The sequence below is a fragment of the Genypterus blacodes genome, unplaced genomic scaffold (assembly GCF_046128005.1).
Source record: "Genypterus blacodes isolate CSIRO-AG114 ecotype Tasmania unplaced genomic scaffold, CSIRO-AGI_Gbla_v1 ptg000019l_1, whole genome shotgun sequence".
In the NCBI taxonomy this organism is placed as follows: Eukaryota; Metazoa; Chordata; class Actinopteri; order Ophidiiformes; family Ophidiidae; genus Genypterus; species Genypterus blacodes.
The window spans coordinates 2,188,334-2,211,939 of record NW_027466832.1 but is presented as its reverse complement, the minus strand read 5'-3'; the positions used below and the strand labels follow the sequence as shown (position 1 = coordinate 2,211,939).

The window sequence follows — 23,606 nt, the reverse complement described above, 5'->3', positions numbered from 1 at the left end:
TTTCTCGTATATTACATTACATTACATTACATTACGGTCACTTAGCAGACGCTTTTATCCAAAGCGACTTACAATAAGTGTGTTCAACAAAGGTAGATAAAAGAACTTCAGGTCACTGTTGTATATACAACTATATATGTTATATATATATATATAGAGAGAGAGAGAGAGAGAGAGAGAGAGAGAGAGAGAGAGAGAGAGAGGGACTCATCATACATACACACAAATATCCACCCCTCCTTGCCGTAGGCTACCTGAGGGTGTGTATGTGGGTGTGTGTATAACACATCCCTCTTCCTCTTCTCTTATTCGGCGCACAGTATCTCATTACCTGTTGTTACCACCACCTGGACTAGGACTTGTAGTTTTGATGTTTGAGTCGTTGTTTGGGCAAAGATCACGGCAGTCATGACACCAGTCACTTCGACTTTTTCTGTGTTGCTGCTATTTGCGGTGAGTAGCAGAATTTGCAGGTGTTTTGACGACCTAAGAGTCAGAATCACCTTTAGTAACTTACTTATTGCACTTCTACTCTAGCTCTAGTTATGCTCTTAGCTGTTGGTTTAGGAAGGAAATGCGCTTACGATTTCTTGTGACCTGAAGTTCTTTTATCTACCTTTGGTGAACACACTTATTGTAAGTCGCTTTGGATAAAAGCGTCTGCTAAATGATCGTAATGTAATGTAATGTAATGTGTTAGACAATCTGTTTGTCTGTCTTTCTCTCTGACTTCTTTGACTGCCGCCATATTGCCCTACTGCACTTTTTATATGTATATTACTGTCAAATTGTGCATTACATTGGGCTAACACCAGATAAGGATTTATGCTAGCGCACTGTGTGTGTGTCTTTGTGTGTGTGTGTGTGTTTGTTTATGTGTGTGTGTCTGTCTGTCTGGGAGAAAGACAGTTTAGTCCTCATTTCAACCTCATCTTGTTGATGTTGATTGGCTGCTATGGCAACATTGGTCTTGGTGTCCTTGGTGTCTTCAGTTTCACATCAGTTCTCATTATAATCTTGGTTACTTTATGTTGCTCTAGACAAGAATGACAGGCCTAAATTACCACTATGAGGTATTATATTAAATAATCTAAATATGAGAAACATTAATAAAATCCGAAATAAAATAAAAATTATTAAGATTTCAGGTGAAACACATCTTCACTTTTGGATCTCTTGCCCTTCTTCTAATTACACGTTTTGGTGTTGTTATGGTGTTTAGAAACTAGTTTTAGATGAGTAATCTCTCATACATGCATAGCAGGTGAGTCAGTGTTGTTTCTACTCAGAGATTGAAAGATGTGAGGCCACTCCTTTCTCAGAAAGCCTTGTCTATTGTCTGTGTACCTTCTGAATAGAGAAGGCTTAGCTGAATCTCATGGGAGCTGCAGGGTGGGTCGGTTACATGGCACACAGTGTCTGAATGCTGAATGCGTTTTCCCAGAGTTCTTCACCATGTTTTATATTTCTCCAAGCTGAGGCTTCAGTCCTTTCAAATTGAATCGTAGAGATGCTTTAGATAATTGAATCAGAAAATTCTGTTCCAAAAAGCATTTTGTAATGTCAACAACTCAGTCTCCCCAGGATTTCCCGTTTAGTTTTACAATTTTTACACAAATTTTGCAGCAGTAATTCTCTGGTTTCGCAGCAAATCTTGCACTTTCTTTCCATTAATCACAACTTTGACACTTTTTATTTATATTCCCCAAATTAAAATTTGCAAGCAATAATCCAGCAGCTGAATCAACTTTAGAAGACGGTCCGGGCGCTTGCTGGACTTTCTTGGGCGCCAACAATTCAACAATTTAACCTCCCTCCTTGAAGTTCTTGATGATCTAATAAATGGTTGATTTAGGTGCAATCTTACTTGCAGCAATGTCCTTGCCTGTGAAGCCCTTTTTGTGCAAAGCAATGATGACTGCACGTGTTTTCTTGCAGGTAACCATGGTTAACAGAGGAAGAACAATGATTTCAAGCACCACTCTCCTTTTAAAGCTTCCAGTCTGTATTCTAACTCAATAAGCCCGACAGAATGATCTCCAGCCTTGTCCTCTGCAACACTCACACCTGTGTTTTGTTTAGTTAGGGTTAGGGTTAGTACCATGCAGTTACAGGACATTTTGAAGATACATTTTTATACAGAAAGAGCTAGAAGTAGAGAGAGATAGAGAGAACGAAAGAAGGTTGTACTATTATTGTTGTTGTTTAACTTTTTAGTAGACCCTGTGGTAATAGAGGAAATGCACTAACGAATTTAAAGTGTTTCCTGAATTGGTACCAAATCATTAGAGTATTAAGAACAACAGGGTTTTTGGTGAACAGAGAGATCTTGGTTGGAAGAGAGGAGTTAATTAGGCCAGCGGCGGAGTAGGAGCAGGATTGGGCTTCCAGCCTACACCAGGGTAGCTCAGGAGAATTAACCCAGTAGCGTACTTTATCGATATTAATTGCCCAGTAATAGGATTAGAGGTTTGGTACTGAACTTACATCTTTGTAGTAGTGGTTTGCGGATCCTTGGGGGCTTCGCACCCCAAAAGAAGGCGATGATCATTGTGTCTAAAGAGTCAAACAAAGGTTTAGGTAGGAATAGAGGAAAAGATTGAAACAGGTAAAGAAATCTGGGCAGAACATTCATTTTGATCACGTTAATTTTCCCAATTAAGGAGATTGGTACTGTTCCCGGAGGTCTGAGAATGTACGAGTCACGTTAATGCCGAGATACTTCAAAGGGGAAGTATGTTTGGCGGAGCTGCAAACGTAACTGAATGTATCAAGGATGGACAGGACAGCTGTAAAACTAGATATGGGGTCAGTTAAGTGGAGCAACAAATCATCCACGTATAGCGATAGTCGGTGTTCGACACCATTACGGATAACGCCTTTAAAGAGAGTGGAATACAAACGACATGGCCAGTGGTTCGATGGCCAGGGCAAAGAGAAGTGGTGATAGGGGCAACCCTGGCAGATCCCCCGTTGTAGCGTGAAGTACTCTGAGCAGATTTCGTTTGTATGGACACTGGCCTGTGGTAATGAGTATAATTACATTACATTACGGTCATTTGGCAGACGCTTTTATCCAAAGCGACTTACATTACATTACCACCCTTCGCAGAGGGGGGAGCAATTGAGGGTTCGGTGCCTTGCTCAGGGGCACCTCGGCAGGGGCTCGAACCGGCCACCCTCCGGTTCCCAAGCGGAAGCTCTACCCACTGAGCTACTGCCTATAATAATCTAATAGGGCTGCTGAATTTGTTTCCGAAGCCAAATTGCTTCAGTACTGCAAATAAATATTACCATTCCACCCTGCCGAAGGCTTTGTCAGCGTCCAGGGAGATTACAATCTCTGGTGAAATTACAGAGTGAGAAGAGTGGAAAATATTAGTATTGAAAAATAGTTGACCTTTAATGAAGCCATTTTGCTTGTTGAAGATAATAGTGGGCGACACCCTTTTCTCACTCACATCTGTGTTAACGAGAGAATCACTGACATGATGTCAGCTGGTCCTTTTGTGGCAGGGCTGACATACATACGTCGAAATGGTTTTTTGGGGGGGATTGTTATGCTGGCCTTTAGCGGTTGGATTTAACAGGAGGATTTGAGGCAGAGGTTAGGTGACAACCAAGGGATTATTTTCTCCAATGATGAAAACAAACATTATCTAAATTAAACACTTCTGAGGCTATTCCATTGCATTATCTTCACAGGCTTTTGCTGGTTCAGGCAGTGTTTTGATAAGAAAAAGCAGAGAATGGATTATCCCTCCAAGGAACCTGAAAGAAAACGTAGATCACACCAAAGTAAAATCAATTGCCAAGGTAAGTAATTCATCTTTGACCATCACTGCAGATACGGCACCTAGAATAAACAGCTGATTTCAGCCACATGTTCATGAATTAGATAAGGTAAAGATATAAGGGTTTTGTGTATGTCATTGTTCTCTGATATTAACATCAACTCTATATTAGAAGAATCCTACTTTGCCTTAGCTAATTTTTCAAATTCTTCCTGGTGTTTTCAGTATATCTCAGACCCTGCTTTTAATATTTTACACCACATGTTGGGCATCAAAATGTTTTGTAGAACATGTTGGCAATATCAGCCTGGTGATTTTCATGTATGAAGTCATATATATCTCTGGTCTTTCGGTCATTTGAGAGATTCATTCTCATTGAGTGAAATTCCATAACTTACTTTACCACTAATGGAGCACAAAAGGAAAAGTGTCTTTTTTTATTTGGACCCTAAGAGGCTTCTATTAAGAACCATAACATATGGGGAGACTAATTAAATAAAATACTTACTAAAATTTAATTAAATACTTAATATAATTGATTAAGTACTTTATAAGTATTCATAAAAGAAGACTAATAAACATGAATAATTTCTTGAAATTCTTCCATCATTCATTTATTCCTTCAATAATTTGTTTATATAATTTCATAAAATTTGTTGTGCTCCTCTACTCTGCACATGACATGTACAACCTGTTGTTGTTTTCGTGGTTCAATTGGTTCAACGTGTATTTTCTTCTGGATATACAGTATACATCTATGAAAGTAATTGCTTCTGTTTTTCAGATCCGAACAGATTTTGACACTGGCCAGGGGAATGTCAAGTACTCCTTGAAAGGCATTGGAGCATCTAAGTATCCGTTCAACGTGTTTGTGGTTAATGCTGACACAGGCGAGATTCGAGTGACCAAAATACTTGATCGTGAAGTCATCGATACATACAACGTGAGATTGATACATACAACTGTATTGTGTTGTATTCTATTGCTCTCACTATTATGTTGACATTGATGTCATTCTTACTTTGAGTTGCCTTTACCAGCCATTTACCACACATTTTTCCACATTCAGTACATTTAGGTATTTAAAGTGTTAGTCCACACTAGTAACAAAGACAATGAACCAATAATTAATCTGTTACTGTTTGTGCTGTGTCAGCTCACGGGTGTTGCTACATACAACAATGGCAGTTTTGCAGAAAAGAACATTGACTTACGAGTCAAGGTTGAAGATGAAAATGACAACGCTCCAAAGTTTACACCTAACCAGCGTGGGAAAGTGAAAGAACGCAGCCCTGCAGGTGAGTTGGTTCTGATCTCATAGATCTCAGTGATGAACATCCATTTTAAATGTAAAAACTAGATATGACTTTTGCATTACTGATGTAATTGCTTATCAATCAATCCGTGGTCTGTGTCGATCCTCCCTATTTTTTTATCGCCAAAAACATTTGTGCAGCAGGCATAAGGGAACTGAGGAATGTTCCATTTGACATGTAAGGAATATCGCTGCTCTGGAAGGAACATTTCAATTCACTTCTATTTATGTAGCGCCAAATCACAACAAACTTGTATCTCGAGGCACTTTACATACAGAGCATTTGGAGAAGCCCAACCTTCCCCTTTGAGCAGCACTTGGCAACAGTGGCGAGAAGAAACCTCAGAACCAGGCTACACGTGGGCGGCCATCTGCCTTGACCAGTTGGGTTTAGAGAGAAAGATGGAGGAGGGAGAGATGGAGAAAGGAGAAGGAGACACACAACAACAACAACAACGATAGTACAAGTGTATATGACTTATTATATTAATACAAATAGCAGGTAAAAATAATTTATTCTTGTCATTTTGCATGCACGTGAGAGAGATAGGGGGGGGGGGGGGGGCGCAGGGCAGCCATTCTACGGCGCACGTGGAGCAGTTGGGGGTTTGGTGCCTTGCTCAGGGGCACCTCGGCAGTGCCCTGGAGGCAAACTGGCAACTCACCAGCTACAAGTCCACTGACTTGGTCCATATGGGACTCGAACCGGCGCCCCTCCGGTTCCCAAGCTGAATCCCTATGGACTGTGCTACTGCCGCCCACAGGTTCTTCATCTCTATAGGACTGGCTTCCACAACAACCAATGAGATGAGAGAATACAGAAAAGAAGTAAAGTTAGTGAAATGCAGTGATAATGCAGTGATAATGCAATAACATGGAAATGCAGGAGGAGCTCACTGCCCCCTGGTCCAAATCTGGGATGTGGTTTCACAAGACAGGAGCCTAATAACTGAAGGCTCTGCCTCCCATTTTACATTTGGAGATACTAGGAACCAAAAGTAGACGTGCATATGGGAATGCAGCGTTCAACGGGGTTAATAGGGCCCTCTAAGGCAGGGGTGTCAAACTCAATTTAGTGCCGGGCCACATTCAGCCCAATTTAGATTCAAGTGGGTGATGAGTAAATTCATAGCATAATAACCTATAAATGGATGTAAATGGACAACTCCAAGTTTTCCCTTTGTTTTAGTGCAAAGAAGTGCAAGTTCATATTGCAAATATTTACATTTATTTCACTATCTTTTTACAAAACATTATGAACAACCTGAAATTTCTTAAGACAGTGGTTCCCAAACTTTTTCTGCAGGGCCCTGCTTCTAAAGATAAGAATATTTTCGCGCCCCCTCCAACACACACACATGCACGCGCACGCGCGCACACACACAAACACACACTATGACACATGTACACATCTTCCAAACTCCACTGAAATTTCTTTTGAAACATTTTAATTTATAAAACTGCAACTTATTTTTAACAAAATAAGTAAGGTGACCAGTCACCTATACAGTGGAATTATGAAAAGTCCAACTGTGTAATACTGTGTAACTTAATTTCTAAAATATTCTAAATTTGCAAAAAAGAACACTTTTAATCAGAACATCTTGTCAGTGACTTGTTTTCTTCTGCAGATCTTTTCAAATCGGGGTTGCAGCTGTCACATTGAAACTTTTCAATGTCCAGCTTCAACCTATATTTTGTATTTATTGAGGCTCACATAGGTAGGATGTAGCAAAGGAAGGAGTGTGGCCATGGCTCTCATACCTTGCAGCGGGTAATCGCTTATTCTCCTGCGTTGTTAATAATAACAATTGGTTAAATCCTTCACAACTGGGCTAACGCTTAACTAGCGGCTAGCCAAGCTAACGATGCGTCAGACCTGCAAATCAGCGCAAACTGAAGCGGCGCCGATAAAAACAAACAATGGATAGGGATACAAATTACATGGAGCATTAATGTTATCTGGACGCTCATTCTGCTGCGATACGAAGAAGTATGGCCTCATTCATTTGCCCGAGGCGATACTTGTTTGTATCGCTCCTCTTTCCATCGCGCACCACAATAGCGCTTCGGGAACCACTGTCTAAAGTAAAACAAGTCCAATTTCAACAATGATAATAATAAGGTATATATAAAACAACTTGTCAAGATCTAGAAATGATTTTAAATGTACATAAATTTCCACATCTGTGTAGAAATGTGAACTGAACTGACTCACTATCCGTGCATAACTCCAAAAAAGTCTTATAACAAAGTAAAATAGAGACATTATTCTGCCTGGACAGTTACAATTTGCTTTCACCGACAACAAGGAGAGAACAAGGAGAGAAATAATAATAATCAATACATTACATTACATTACAGTCATTTAGCAGACACTTTTATCCAAAGCGACTTCAAATAAGTGCGTTCAACAATAATACTGTGCTTGCTATATGGAGAGAAGTTATAACAAATAAGAGAAGTAAAAGGCAAAATATTCGAAGACATTTCCAGAACAAACACGCAGCATTTACTGAAAAGTACAAAGCAGGAAATGTCACAAAATTGACATGTGTTGTGGGAAATGTAGTTTATGGACAATAGATGTTTATTTACTCTCGCGGGCCACATAAAATGACGTGGCAGGTCGGATTTGGCCCTCAGGCCTTGAGTTTGACACCTGTGCTCTAAGGTATGATGGAGCCTGACCATTAAAAGTGTGTATGGAAGATTCATTATGAACATGAACAAACTGATATCGATCCAAAACACTGCACAAATAAGAATCCCTGCACACAGGGTATTGTGAGTAAACAGGGAATTCAAATTTAAACAGTGCACCTGTATGTACTTTAAATGCTGTAACCTGTTAATTCAGGCATTGTACAGAACAGCAAGATGTTCCATGCTGCTGCTTCTGCCCCACACTCTGCTGGTCTAATAGGTCAAAACACATAATAAGCCTAGGTACTTGGATCACAAACGTGTTCCAAGACAAGTCAGAAAATCTGAAAAATTTAAATGAATGTCACTAATTATCCCACAAGGACCCACAATATGATATACGCATAATATGATAACACGTGTGTTCTCTGGTCTTAAAATAACCTTGGATGTAGTCAACTGTTAGGAGTCTTTAAAATAGTAATTCAGATGTTAAAACTAGTCTGCTTACAATGTCTGCAGGAAATTCTGGCATCTGTTTTGTGGCAAACTCACATTTTGAGTTCTGTGTACAAACTTTTACAGCCCTTATTTGTGCAGTAAACATATGGAAACTTTGATGAATCTCTGTGCAGACACCATAACTGTCCATATTGCTTTGACTTACAAACCTTACTCCTGGAGTACATAGTTAATGACTGTTGTTTGTTTTAATCTCATTCTACAGGTACTTTTGTCATGAAAGTCCTGGCGACAGATGCTGATGAGGAAGGAAACGAGAATTCAAAGATCGCCTACAAGAGCTTGGATCAGAATCCCCCTGGAATCTTCAACATTGACACTGATGGAAATGTCTATGTCAAACAACCCACACTAGATAGAGAGGTATGGATACAAATCAAACAATAATAATAATAATAATAATAATAATGATAATAATAATAATGATAATAATAATAATTAGTATTAATATTGCCGTTGTTATTATTATTCAGTTATTAATTATTATGCAGTACCTGTACACCTCTATGTACCCATGCATGTATAAACAGTGCTTGTGCAAATGGAAATTAATGTGTAAGAGAAAGTCATGCACAAGTCTCTTTGCCTTTTTTTGGCCAACCCACTGTCCCTTGCCAGTTCACTAACAGCACCCTCTCACTGCTACACTGCTTGCATGGGTGCAGCACAAAATGAAACAAAGAAATTCTTTCTCTCTTACCAGGTTATCCTACACAGAGGAGCTGAAAACAGAGTTACCTGTAACTGTTAATAGTGAATAGCACTGAGAATGGCCAGAAAATTGTCTTCCAAAAGATTGATTGATTGATACTGATTTGTACTTTTTAACTTAAGAGTGCATGCCACCTTGTGATTTTTTTTTGTGATTGCTTTCTAATTCTAGAGTACAACAGAATGCAAACTGACAGTACTTGGTCAAGATTTGGCTGGCAAACCAGGAGGAAACACTGGAACCACCACTGTCACCATTACACTCGAAGATGTGAATGATAATGTTCCCACTCTGGAAAAAGAAGAGGTATTCTTTGATGTTAAGAAGTGGGAGGTGCCAATGTGGAGGGATCTTTTGGAATTACTAATTGATACCTGGCAAACCATTTCTTGGTCATTTTGAGTCAAAGTGGCATCCATGGCAAACTTTGTCAATACGTCAGTAGTGGCACTACACGCCACCCCAGGCAGCTTTGTGCACACCTGTGAATATGTCTGTTTACCTTCTGTCACTCAAGGGGAATTGAATAGAATAGAATAGAATAGAATAGAATAGAATAGCTTTTATTGTCATTGTACATGAGAATACAACGAAATGCATTTGTGCTGTGCCTGAATCTCAGGACAATAATACATAAATAAACAACATAAATAAACGACAATAAACAATAAATAAACAACACACAGTTCGATTCATACATTAAAACATAGGTAGTCCCATTGCTCAAGATGTCCCATTATTGCAGTTGACTTTTGGGGTAGTAACTTGTCTAATGTTTGATTTTGTTTAGTTCACTTATAGCCCTTACGAAGAAGCTGTTTTTCAGTTTGGTGGTGCGCGTGTTCAGTGATCTGTATCGCCTTCCACTGGGTAACAGACAGAACAGGGAATTACACGGGTGGGATGCATCTTTCAGGATGGTGTTGGCCCTGCGAAGACAACGAGTCTTAAAAATGTCCTCAAGAGAGGGCAGGGGAAGTCCAATTATTTTTCCTGCTGTTTTTACAGTCCTTTTGAGTTTTTTGCGATCTGCCTCAGTGCAGTTTGCATACCAAGCTGTCAGACAGTATGTTAGGACGCTTTTTTATACAGCATTGGTAGAAGGCTCTGAGCAGCTCTGCAGACAGATGGTTCTTCTTTAGTGTGCGTAGGAAATAGAGTCGCTGCTGCACCTTTTTGACAAGGGCTGAGGTGTTGACAGTCCATTTGAGGTCTTCACTAATGTAAGTCCCCAGGAACTTGAAGCAGTGAACCCTCTCCACCTCCTCTCCCCTGATGACAAGAGGAGTGTGGTCCTCATGGTGTCTCCTGAAGTCGATGATGTCTTTTTAATGTTGAGTGTGAGGTTGTTGTCCATGCACAAGTCTGTCAGCTTGTCTATTTCCTCACGGTAGTGGGTTTCATTGTTGTTTGAAATGAGTCCCACCACCGTTGTGTCGTCTGCAAATTGGATTATTGTGTTAGTTGGGTGTGTGGAAATACAATCGAAGGTGTAGAGTGAATACAGCATTGGACTGAGGACACATCCCCTGTGGCGCCCCAGTGCTGGTGGTAAGACTGGGAGAGAGCTGTGAACCGAATTTGACTGTCTGTGTGCGGTTGGAAAGAAAGTCTTTAATCCACATACAGAGGGAGCCATCGAAACCCAGGCCAAGCAGTTTGTTGACCAGCCTGCTGGGAATGATGGTATTAAAGGCCGAGCTGTAGTCGAAAAAGCATTGTCACATATGTCCCATTCTTGTCAAGGGTCGTGAGTGCTGTGTGGAGGGTAGTGGCAATGGCGTCCTCTGTGGATCGGTGTGCTCTGTAGGTGTATTGGTGCCGGTCAAAGTTGGCAGGGAGACTGGATTTAATGTGTTTTAAAAGCAATTTTTCAAAACATTTTGTGATGATGGGAGTGAGTGCTACCGGTCTGTAATCATTTAAACAGGTGATGATGCTCTGTTTGGGCACTGGGATGATTACGGCAGACTTGAGACAGGTGGGTATGGTGGGCTGGGACAGTGACAGATTAAAAATGTGAATACCTCTGCAAGCTGGTGGGCGCAGTCTCTGATCACTCTCCCTGGTGTTGCTGAGTAAGTTCCACTCTCTGCCGTTTCAAAGCGAGCAAAATAGTGGTTAAGCTCCTCTGCAAGATGTGTATCGCTTTCTGGCAGTGGTTGCTGATTTCCCTTGTAGTTGGCTATTTGCTGGATGCCTTGCCACATAAGTGCTGGTTCTCTGTTGGAGAAGTGGTCCTCAATTTTATTCCTGGACGTGGAATTGGCCTGCTTGATGCCACTGTGTCTACTTTTCAAAAATATAATGAAAAGCAAGCACGATTATCCCGTGGTGATATTGCAAAAAGCGCCGGCTACAGAATTCCTGTTAAAAACTCACTCCCTTTGCTAAAATTAAACTTTGTGCCCCTCTGGAATGTTAATATTAATATTAATCATGTTGGGAGACACACAACCTCTTCCCTCTCAGATGCCCCCACCTTCCATTGAAGGCACTCTGAAAAGGTAGATTTCTGATTGTGAGGAAAGGGGAGCATGGGGTGGGTAGCTATACTCAAGATAACATTAGCTTGTAGCAATTTTGTTATCATGGTCTAGATTAAGATGGATATGCTGTCACAATTATGTTTTGATTAACTGCAAGGCATTTCTAACATCTGATTTTCTGAAAATAATCATAAAAATGGAACTCATCAGACTTGATGGGATGTTGAAATGCTTTTCTGTTTGGCTTTGCCTGTTGGTAAGTGAACTGCTTCTAAAGCTCTGCAGGCTTCTGGCACCTTCTCAAATTGGAAAGAGAAATCACAGACAGAGAAATATTTTGACAGATTTATTACATGAATTGCAGTCTCCGTGTCCAATTCACTTTTTACAATTATACAAAAGATCAGTTATATATGTTGTACTCAATACTTTTTCATCTACTTTTTGTAATGGGAAAAATTGTATTTATATACATATCTTCATATTTATTTCATTTCATTTATTTTATTATAATGTTATATTATATATATATTATATCACTTTATTTTACTTACAGTATTCAATTTAGTTAATTTATCACAATAAACCCCTGCACCTTTTTTAACACTTTCAACACTTTACTCAACAGTACTCATTTGGCTAATTTATTTCACTTAGTGTTTTCTTTATTTAATTCCCGAGCTGCTGTTCTTATATGTTGTTTTAAATGTTGTTTTGTGTTGCCTCTATATGTTATTTGTACGCACTAAGGACCAGAGCAAATTCCTCTTAAGTGTTTATCTGCCGATTAATGCGATTCTGATTCTGATTCTGATATTACACTCTAATTTTCTGTCTAAATTAATCGTTGCCTTGTTGTTACTTGTGGTATTTACATAAAAAAACATGGCTTTTGTTGTAAGACATTAATAGTGCCGATGGTGTGGGTATGTGTACTGTCCTTTAAGTGTGATATAAGCAGTGCCCTGTTTATATCACACCTAAAGCACTGGAATGGTCAGAAACAGCCCTCTGTTGCTACATGAAATTAGTTTTATGAGGGTGGTGTAACAATGTAAACCATGTGACAAAAAAGTGTAACTGAAATGCACTGTGTTTGTCTCAGTGCTGCATGTGTAATAATACACTGGAAAGAAGAAACTAAATTATAAAATATACTGTCATACAACTACAAATGCATTTTCTAGAAAATGCCATGTTCAAGTTTTCTCTGGATTGCTATTGTATTTTGTGTCCAGTACTGTAATCTTATAATGTTTATTGTTTTTACCTGCAGTATGAGGGCAGTATTGAAGAGAACATAGCTGGTGTAGAGGTGATGCGGCTCAAAACACAGGACCTGGACCAGGAGTTCACAGAAAACTGGGAAGCTGTCTTTAATATTGTTCAAGGCAATGAGGCTGGGTACTTCAGTATCAAAACAGATCCTAAGACCAATGAAGGCATCCTAATGCTGGACAAGGTACTGCCAATTATCCACTTGTGGTGGAAATTTCTGTTGTAATTTGTAAGACAATTGAGAAGACTCAGAAATAAACAGATGAATCAGTTTATTCCTTTACACTGCAGTGGGACAGTCAAAAAGAACGTCATTCATTTGTTATTCAATGCCAAAAATGTATAGCAATTCGAAAATAATCAGACCAAGACGACAAAAATGCATTTTGGTGCTCCTTATTTCATATACTGAAACTTAGACGTTTATTTATAACATTCAAATTCATAACTTTTGTTCTGATGCACTCTTTGCAGGCTGTGAATTATGAGGATGTGAAGGATCTTCAGCTAGGACTAGTTGTGATGAACAAGGCTAAAGCTTTTGATGGATCTGGGGTGGATATTGGAACTGGTGCAGGAGGAGGAGGTGGTGGTGGTGGTGGTGGTGGTGGTGGTGGTGGTGGTGGTGGGGGTGGTGGTGGTGGTGGTGGTGGGGGTGGTGGGGGTGGTGGTGGTGGTGGTGGTGGTGGTGGGGGTGGTGGTGGTGGTGGAGGAGGATCACACAGTGAGACCAAATTCAAAACATATCCAATCAAAATCAATGTGCTGAACCAACATGAGGGGCCACAATTTCTTCCCACCGTCAAAGCCATCCCCATCTCTGAGGGAGGTGATTCTGTCAACCTTCGAGATATTATTGCACGCTACCCTGCAATTGATGAAGACACTGGAAAGGCAGCTGAGAATGTCAGGTCATTGCATACACAAACCCATGCACATCTTTACAATAAAAACTACAACTACACTACATTCATTTTCTGTACTAACATATTTTTCTGCTGCAGGTATTTAAAGAGCTCAGACCCTGACAACTGGCTCATCATCGATCCAGTGACAGCTGAAATCAAATTCAACAAGTTGCCCGACAGAGAGTCTCCATACCTGACCAATGGAACATATAGAGCCAAAGTGTTGTGCATTACAGAGGGTACATATTTGCACTATGGTCTTTTCTCCAGATTTTATAATGATTCTACATCAGAATACACAAGTCTAATGGAGAAATTCTTAAAAGTGCCCACTGCATCATGTCATGTCACGTTAGTGCCATGATAAATGAAACTCATTCTTAAAGCAACCATTTCCCTTATTAGTGCACCGAGATCCCATTGCCGATATTGTTAGAAGGCACATCTTACATAAAAGCCAATGAAAATCTACACACTAATAAGCTTATTTTATATTGAAGACATGCTAAATTATTTCTTCCTTTGGTGTCACAGTAAAATTTACGCTGTTGCCCATAAAGTTGGAATCAAAAATTATTCAAACTTTATTGGTGACCGTGTATACGTAAAACTTAAACTAATACGATCTTAAATTCTCATAACTTGATAATATGATGCCACATATGCTAATATAGTGAGACTGAAATAGGTGTGAATTTTTGCCTGATATTAATTAATTCATAATCAATTATTGATTAATTCATTGTTAATATTTGATGATCTATGACGAAGTTTCATCATTGACAGCCATAGCTGACTTACTATTGGGCCTTGGTGGAGGTTTACATTGTAACACTTGATGCTTGGTTTGCACATGAAATAGTGTTTCCTATTACCTTGATAGCATAGCCTAATGTCCACTGCTGGGCCTTGGGATGGGTGAATGCATCATCATGGAATACTACATAGGTTACAGCGGATTTCATTGGAGGCACTGTTGCCCATGAAGATGGAATCTTTTTTGAATGAATGAATTTTTTTTAGTTCGATTTTATGGGCAATGTTGTACATTTAATAGTACAATAGATACATTTTCAAGGACTAAAGTGTTGATCAAGGGGACATTTTCTCCCAAAATAGTCTGCTTGAGTCTTCTTGTATTAGTATTTGTTTTCATTAACTTGCACCACAGAAGAGGATAAAAACCACCAAGAGATCATCCAAGGAGTGCAGTCAAATAAAAAGCCCTTATTTAAGGCAATTCTCCCAGTAGTATTCGCAGACAAAATACATAACTGCTTGTTCAGCTATTCATAAAGTAGATAATAAAAGAGAAATGCATAATACCTAATGTGAAAATGGGAATACGATCTGGACCAATAGTATCCAAGACCTTAGAGAGAGTTACCATCATCAGCATAGGTTGTGAACATATAGTTGCACACAAGAGTAGGAAAAGTAAAGATGAAATAAATCTTTCCTTGTTTTTGTATTTTTCCCACACAGACATGCCATCAGTAACAGCCACAGGCACCATTGACATCCAGGTTGAAGATTTTAATGACCACTGCCCCACCCTCACCACTGATGTCAGTACCATGTGTACCACTGTTGATGCTGTCATTGTGAGCGCAGAGGACAAGGATGCATTCCCTAATGGAGCTCCATTCCAGTTTGACATCATCCCAGAGGGCACTGTGGGTAAATGGGATGTAGAGCATTTTAATGGTAAGAGGAATAGTACTTTTATAGGAATTCCTTTGCCAGATGCTATAATCCAAATTATTTAAGAACCTAGTCAACTGGAAACACAGAATTAGTGCAATAGTAGAGTTCCAGTTCCACTGCAAACAAGTGCCACAGGGTTGGTTGAAGGTGCATTTAGTCAAGACTTACTACTACCACGAGTGATAACAAGAATTTTTAGTTTGTTTGATGTAGATCTTATTGTATCCTAAATGTGGTGCAGGATTGTTATGAATACTCAAACTGAACTGGTTGAATACTTGTAAATACACTCACTAAAACATATTTGGATCTGATTGTCTAATTGTCATATGTCATGTCAGAATGTGTCATGCCATTTCCTTGTAACAGGCTGGCAATCATTTCAAGTAGATGATTTGTATAAAAACCTTTCAACTCTTTCACCACTCAGCTTCACAGAGAAAACAATTTGTTGTCCCTAGAGCGACTTTGGGGAAATATTTCAACTAATGTATAGGAGATTATCATATTTTATGATGTTTCATCTGTGTCTTGTTGCCGACAGCCACAGCAGCCATATTGAGGGCAAAGGAGACAATGTGGCCCGGTTCCTACGAGGTGGAATTTGTAATTAAAGACCAGCAGGGAGAGGCCTGTCCAGAACCACAGAAAGTCATGGTCCACGTTTGTACTTGTGAGGACGGAGTGGTGTGTGGACGACAAGGTGCTGGTGGTGAAATAAAGAAAGGAGCAGAATTAGGACCTGCTGGCATTGGACTGCTATTTCTGGGTCTACTGTTGTTATTACGTGAGTATGATGTAAATTCATTCTGGTGAGGGACACAATAGCAAAGTCTTGAATACAGGTATTTACAAATGTTAAAGTAATACTTCAAGGTTTTCTTGATGTCTGCCTAAACTGTAGACTGCTCTCAATGACAATTCATGACTTTTGTATACTACACAAAATCTAGAGCCAACATGAAACAAATATGGGACCAAAAGTATTGTACCTTTTAATAGGCATCCCAGATTTTGTTATAATCTAGCTCTGGACTGAGGACTGAAAGGACGATAAAGAGCAAGGGAGGAAGACTCAAAACGCAGGGCGACACAGCAAATGAGAAAAGCTGTCTTTAATTACAAAGACACTCACAAGGAAACAGAAAACAAAGGGAAACTACAAATGCAGGCCGAGAGTAAACACAGATAACAGATATATTGGGAAAATTCAAATAGGTGAAACAGGTACATGAGAACAGATGAAAACAATCAGACAAACACAAAACGGTAAACATGAGGACACAAGTTGAATTAGACCAAACAAGAACAGAATAAAATACAAAATAAAACAGGAAATGAACACACGAGGGCCAAAACACAGGATCGTGACAGAACGAACACGGCCAGTAGCAGACAGAACCATGTTCCTTTTCTCAGTGCCTTTTCTCAGTTCCACACTTACTTTAGCACACAGTGCACAGTCATGCCCAAAACAAGGTTTTGCTCATAGAAGTTTTGAACTCATAGTGCTTTCAGTGTCAAAATCTGATTTTACCAGCCTGCTAGTTTGAAATGCCAGCACTACTACTAGAAGGCCAGCATGAGTGGTGACTTTCCCAAGTGAGAGAAGTTCTGCACCAGACAAATATGTTTAGAAGAAGCTTTCCAAGAACAACATTTAGAATGGATTGTCGGACCTGTCTACGAGAACATGAAATTGTTGACCAGGCCAGAATGGGCTTTACACTGTTCTCAAACCTCTGCCCCAGAGTGATTTGTGTGTAAGGAGCATAGCAGTATAGTCTTTGTCGGGTTTTCAGATTGTTGCATTAACGCGCCACATTGCACTCGGCAAGTGGAGATCAAACGACTTCACTCTCCCACGTGAGTTTTATCCAAACACTCGGACCTCAGGGATCCTTCCCTGTAAATATTAATGTTTTTGGTGTTGAGGGACATGATAGAGAACGGTTAACGTTTAATAACAACTTGTTTGTCTTGTGTCCACAGTCTTTCTTCTATTGCTGCTTTTCTGCCACTGTGGAGCATCTGCAGGTCTGCCAGGAGGCTTCACTGAAATCCCCGACAGTAAATCACACCTCATTTCCTACCACACTGAGGGCCAGGGCGAGAACACGGTATAATATCTATGGTATAATAATGCGTGTCTCCTCTTAAGTGAAACATACATTTCAGGATTTTCAGGTCATTGACATGTGAAGTGACATTTCTGTTAATACTTGGCGATCACTAACCAGGCTCTGAGCAATGCACCCTTATCAAAGCCTGAGCTTAACATGTTGAAAAGCCTCTTAGAGCTACTTCACACAAAGTTATGAGTTAACTTATTTTTACACACTGTTGCCCTTACAGTTGGAATAAACAATCATTCCAACTTAATGGGCGACAGTGTATATTCGGTGTTGTCTCTGACAGTGTTTTCCCATGTTATTTTGCCCTAAAAGATCTGTATTTTTAACATGAGATAACTGAGATAATGTTGATTAGATACAGGTCAAAAATAGAAAACAGAGAAAATACAACATGTTTCCATAATAAGCAAGACAAAGTTCTAAATTGTGTCCATGTTTTTTTAACTGGAACAGTACTAAAACGTTTCATCACATTTGTGTGTTCAATCATTGTTGACCCTTTGATCTAAAATTTCAGTATTTGTTCTTGTACAGGAGGTACCACTACTGAACTTGCCGACACAGATGGATGGAGGAATGATTAAAATGGATATCAACCCAATAATGGCATCTGCGGCACATGGAGAATTCCATGAATCTGCTGCCTCCTTTGATGGACCTTTCATGCAAGATCGTTTTCAAATGGGATACGGGGAGGAAACAATGATGAGGAAGATGGGCCAGGCACAGGGCAGCAGCTTCTACATGGACTCTGAGGGCAGAGGAGCAGGTTTTGATCATATTGGTATTGCCCTGCCAGACCATTTCCTGGGGCAATATTACACTCAGGTGAGCAGTTTAATAATAATTCAAAAATATTAGTTCTGGCATAATTAAAGAAGTATTCTGGCCATGTACTACTGGACGTGAGGTGGCTTTCATTGTGGAAAATACAGAGCAAAGTCAGTCACACAGATTAATTAATTACCAAAGATCAACGACAAAGAACAACTACCAAATACCTTTAAAAACTAATACTAAAATCCAGCAAATTGATCTTTCATAATTACAGGAAGTGTTTACCCACTAAGTTACTTTTGCTGATCTGTCCATACCAATATTTAGTTAATGCTCTTCAGTCAAGGTGACAGAACAGAAAAGAGACACTTGTTGTTAAATAAAGCTGCAGCAGTCCTTTTTTGTAACATTCATTCAAATTACCTGCATGTGTGCTGATCATCAGTGTTAGTAATGCAGTATATATAAGTATATACATATATATGTAGTATAATGTGTATTTGTCACCATTTCAAATGGTTTTATCTCCAAACCTAAGTATTTGTGTTTCCTCGACAGAAAGTGCTCAGTGAGGGAGCAAACCAGACATCTAAGGACAGTCTGCTAGTGTATGACTATGAGGGCCGCGGCTCTACTGCTGGCTCAGTAGGCTGCTGCAGTGATCAGGGTTTTGAAAATGACCTTCAGTTCCTCAATGACCTGGGACCAAAGTTCAAGACCTTGGCTGAAGTGTGCGGGGGAAAGGAACTCCAAACTCCTGTCAAAAAAGTTCCTAAAAAGTACAACCCCCTGCCTTATACTGCCAACATCACTGCAACCTCAGTTTCTGCTCATCCAATGGCACCACCACTCCCACTGCAGCCTGTTGTCCCACAACCGGAGCAGCCTATGATTCCGCAGTCATCAGAACATTCTCACATCCTGATGGAAGGTACAGCTACACTGAGGGAAGGGGTGACAGCTGTAAAAGAAGGGATAACAACAGTAAAAGAGGGAATCGCAAATCAAGGTCAGATGGTCCTGCTGCAGCAGCAACAGCAGCCGGTTTACTACACCCCCACCCCGGTGCTGCAGCCTATGCACTACATAGTTCAACCACAGTTTCAGAACACTATGCTTTTGGCTGAGGCACCATCCACTAACCTGCAGGGCATGATGGTTGTTAATGGTACCCAGACCCAGCCTGCCCAAGGTCTGGTTGTACAGGGCCGGACAATGATGGCCAGTCCACAAGCACAGGGCCCAGGTGTAGTTCTGGTTGAGAGGAGTGGTCCCGGCAATCTCTCTGGATCTCAAACCATGATGGTCATGGAAGAGCAGATCCCAGTGGGGTTCAGGCAGGGGCTGAAAGCTAGCCAGACCAGCCTCACACAGGGAGGCTTTTTACAACAAGGGGGGCTATCAGGACATCAGAGAGTCCTGGTGGTTGGTGGTGCAAAGAGTGATGGAGGGCAGTTTATCCAGGGGGCAGGAGGTGTGTTGCAGATGAGTGGACTCCCTGGGTCTCAAAAAGTCCTCTACAGCAGGGGCAGCACCTCTGCTGGTAGTCAAAGCAGTGGAATGGGTTTAAACACCACTTTTTCTACAGAAGGCACAACCCCCAAATATCATCAGGTGGTGGTTCAGGAGAAGAGAGTCACTGAATGAGATGTTTTTGAGAACTGCAGCGCAGTCAGTCAGGACAAGACTTAGTCATGCATCTGCTGATGAATCTTTTTTTTATACAGGAAACACTATGAAAGTGTGCATATCAGTGTTTGTAGAGGATGTTGCAGTAGAGATCAGGCTTTTACATTTTTTTTCTGTGAAAGCATGATACATTTTATATACATCTACACTTAAATAGCATTTATGCTCATACACTGTTTTAGTATAATTCCCACAGCCAATCTTAGCAATACATAAAAAAATAAAAATAAAATCCAATCAGGAGCTGGTAATGGAGCTGTAACTGACAACTTCACATTTTCACCAAACAAATCTGCTTGACTTTTTGTGATCTGTGTAAGCCAAGCAGATTTATCAAATTCCATTTTAGAGTGAATTTTCCTTTACACTGTATGATTACACCTCAGCTTTACTTACAGTGCTACAGATGTTCTTACTGTCTTACTCTCTGTTTGTTATGACTTCTATATGTAACATGCACAATATCTACTCCATTATGTTGTACACACACATAGTTATATATTAAAACAAAACAAATGGACAGTCTTCTAAATCTTCTAAACATTAGTGTCAACATGATGAAAATCTACTCAAGATATTGACTGTCAAACACAAAGCAGTTAAGTTGATAGTGAATATTGCCTAGGATGCACTGCGATTTCAAATAAGAACCATCATATCATCATACGATCAATAAGAACCAGCCGCTTAGCAAAGTTTCTGTACTATATACAATAGTTGTTATTCATTGAATTATATAAGTGTGTTTAAGGCCTGCAGCTGTGATTCCATGCCCAGACTTGTATGGTCACACCTTTATTGTATCTGCTGATTGAAAGTATTAACACTTTAAGTAAAGCAGCTGCTGGTCGGTGGGAGAGGTTCAAACCTATGCTTAACATGCACACATGCAGTGTGCTCTGCTTGCTTGCGTTGGGGTTTCTTTGGATACTGCTTGATGTAAAACGGTTTGATCCAATTTTGGTCGACAAGCAGTTGAGTTTTACGTTCTGAACTGTACTTCAAACTGTTCAGTAAACGTATTTAATATTTCAGTTACATTTTTGTTATGGTTTTAGAGTTGTGGTGATTTATGTAATCTGTTTTGTCGATCTCATGTTACTTATCTATTTTGTTTTATTTCATCATCATGAAAACATTGTTTTATGTAAAATACTTTATGTTTTTTTTTCTGTTCATTCCGAGTGACATCAACCAAAGTAATGTTATGTTGGGCTAAAACATTCAAGAAAGAAACACAATTAAAACAAAAGCTACACAAAGATTGATTGATATGAACAGGGTCCGGACTATGACAGAATGAGGATTCTTTGATGACACAAACCTGCTTCACTTCTGATTGCACTCTGTTGCCACAGTAATTTATGCTCCCTTTAAATAGTGTCACCATTCCTGCAGGATCCTGTTGACGCATTCTGAGTGGGTCTCTACGTAGGGTGGGAAGAGGATATTTAGATACTGGCAAAATCTGCTTGATTTCCCCAAGGATATTCTTTACCAATGCCACAGATTATCGGCAGAAGCCATACACAATATTTATGTACACCTCTTACTTGCTTTGCTGTGCGTTTCACACTGCAAGAGTTAGTGATCACTCTATCACAAGATTTACCATGATGTTCATAACATTTAAGAAATGTTATATATACCTTTTTCAATAAAGTATTTTTTACAGAAGCCTTCAGAGAAAGTATGTTATTACATGTCTGTCTCTGCATGAAGAAGATTGGGGCAATACATTAGTAGGTGCAGCAGGTTAATGGTTCAGCGAAATGGAAAATATAATTACAGTGCTTCACAGTCACAACGCATCCCAAGGGGAATGTAGATGGCCAGAAAGGAGCACACACAGAGCTGAATAGATTCTGAGGGCCAGATGTAGGCGCATGAAACATGCAGATGGCAGAGAATGGCAAAAGATAGCTTAATTGTGGACCCCACACTCTTGAGTTTGAAGGATAGACTGATGTACCCTATCCTCTCACCACACTCACACTATTAAAAGAACAGCCCCTGGACCAATGACAGAAACCAGTGTCATGGCGGAGGCAGTGGGATCCCATTACATTACATTACATTACATTACAAAGTCAAAGTCAAAGTCAGGTTTATTGTCATTTCTTCATATATACGAGACATACAAAAAGGTTGAAATTACGCCTAACTATCCCACGGTGAAGACAGGACAAGACATTTACCAACACAAGTAACAAGTAACAAGTAACAGTAAACAATAAAGTGCACAGGCAACAATAAAGTGCACAGGCAACAGCAAATGAGGACAGACGTATCCCCCCATAATAAAAGTGACGAAGTACTTTAGTGCAAGTGACGAGACAAAGACAGAGACAAAGTGGAAAGACGGACTTAGTAGCAGCAGGGTTGTAGGGTTCAGAGTCCGTAGTGTGAGTGTGTGTGTGTGTGTTTGTGTGTGTGTCTATGCGTGTGTGCATGTGTGTGTTACGGTCATTTAGCAGATGCTTTTATCCAAAGCGACTTCCAGTAAGAGTGTTCAACAAGGATAGATAAAAGAACTTCAGGTCACATGAAATCGTAAGTGCATTTCCTTCCAAAACCAACAGCTAAGAGCATAACTAGAGCTAGAGTAGAAGTGGATATTGATGAAGCATTTTTAATGTATTTTAAACTAAGGATGATGTGGAAACATAATATAGTCATAAACATGGAGGCATGGTTTTGGCACCTGAAGCTACACTGATACCTCAACAGACTCCTGAACTGGCTGGGTGGATGTGATGCTATCCCTGACAGTTCATGGATTTTCTTCTCAATTGTTACTGCACAATTTTACAGATGCCCCCTTTTACAACAGTTTGAGCAGGTGAGATGCCACCATCAGCTGTGACAAGCTGAATTGATTGGCTGACAGAAACCTCCAGTTTTCCACAAAGTGCATCCATGCAGAATATCACAAATATAAAGGTTATCAAACTTTACAAAGAAATGTCTTGATCATTTGCATTTTCTTTTTAAATTTTGTGGTGTATTGTTTTGCCAAGAGCTTTTGCTTTTATCAAATCACAGCCCTGATTTGGCGCACATTTCGAAGGAATGGGAGGACAGAAAAGGGAGACGCAGATAGAGCTGAGCACTCGGTACAGAGGAAGATCCGAGGAGGAGATCCATTTGAGTCGAGGAAAATGGCCGCTCTCTCTTGATTGTGTTTGTGTCGGTTCTCCTTGGTGTGGCTAGGTGTTGATTCCACCCTGCTTGTTGGTGCACAGGAGCTCAGCGAAGACGTGTGGGGCTCGATGGACCAGTGCAGGGAAGCCTGACCTTGAGAGAAGTATGTGCATCAGCTGGTGTAATGAGTCAGACTCTGGTTTTCCCCTGGAATTTTATTGACTTTTTTATTTCTATTTCTATCGTATTGAATATTCAAATGTGCAGCCTGTGGTGCAAGTGTTTGTGTTAAGGCGGCAGGGATACATTTTTATCTGTATTTATATACACTCAAACTGTGACATGTACACCCATTCAGTCACACACATACAAATACACGTCTACTTGTGTGTGTGATTACGCTGAACGTGCAACCAAACTCTCTGTGCGATGCTGTAAAGTGGAGCAGCAGAAGTCGCTACTACCTGCTAAATATTAACGTTAATGTGAA

At 40.0% G+C, this 23,606-nt stretch overlaps 1 protein-coding gene across 1 annotated transcript; it reads left to right on the top strand.

Annotated features, from left to right (window-relative positions):
* The first annotated feature begins 300 nt into the window (after positions 1–300).
* dsg2.1 (desmoglein 2, tandem duplicate 1) lies at positions 301–21,649 on the top strand. The gene is made up of 15 exons (XM_076141560.1): positions 301–453; positions 3,706–3,816; positions 4,579–4,737; positions 4,951–5,092; positions 8,483–8,640; positions 9,161–9,295; positions 12,755–12,940; positions 13,231–13,342; positions 13,472–13,667; positions 13,761–13,903; positions 15,150–15,371; positions 15,916–16,158; positions 17,364–17,491; positions 18,041–18,334; positions 18,842–21,649. The coding sequence occupies exons 1-15, from the start codon at positions 409–411 to the stop codon at positions 19,928–19,930; spliced, it is 3,363 nt and encodes a 1,120-aa protein (XP_075997675.1). The 5' UTR covers positions 301–408; the 3' UTR covers positions 19,931–21,649.
* The last annotated feature ends 1,957 nt before the right edge of the window (positions 21,650–23,606 follow it).

Bases quoted from the DNA above. Each gene is read 5' to 3' on its own strand.
- dsg2.1 (XM_076141560.1), top strand. From the start codon at position 409: ATGACACCAGTCACTTCGACTTTTTCTGTGTTGCTGCTATTTGCG. The intron at 3,817-4,578 runs GTAAGTAATTCA...TCTGTTTTTCAG, and splicing joins AAGTAAAATCAATTGCCAAG to ATCCGAACAGATTTTGACAC. The intron at 4,738-4,950 runs GTGAGATTGATA...GTGCTGTGTCAG, and splicing joins AAGTCATCGATACATACAAC to CTCACGGGTGTTGCTACATA.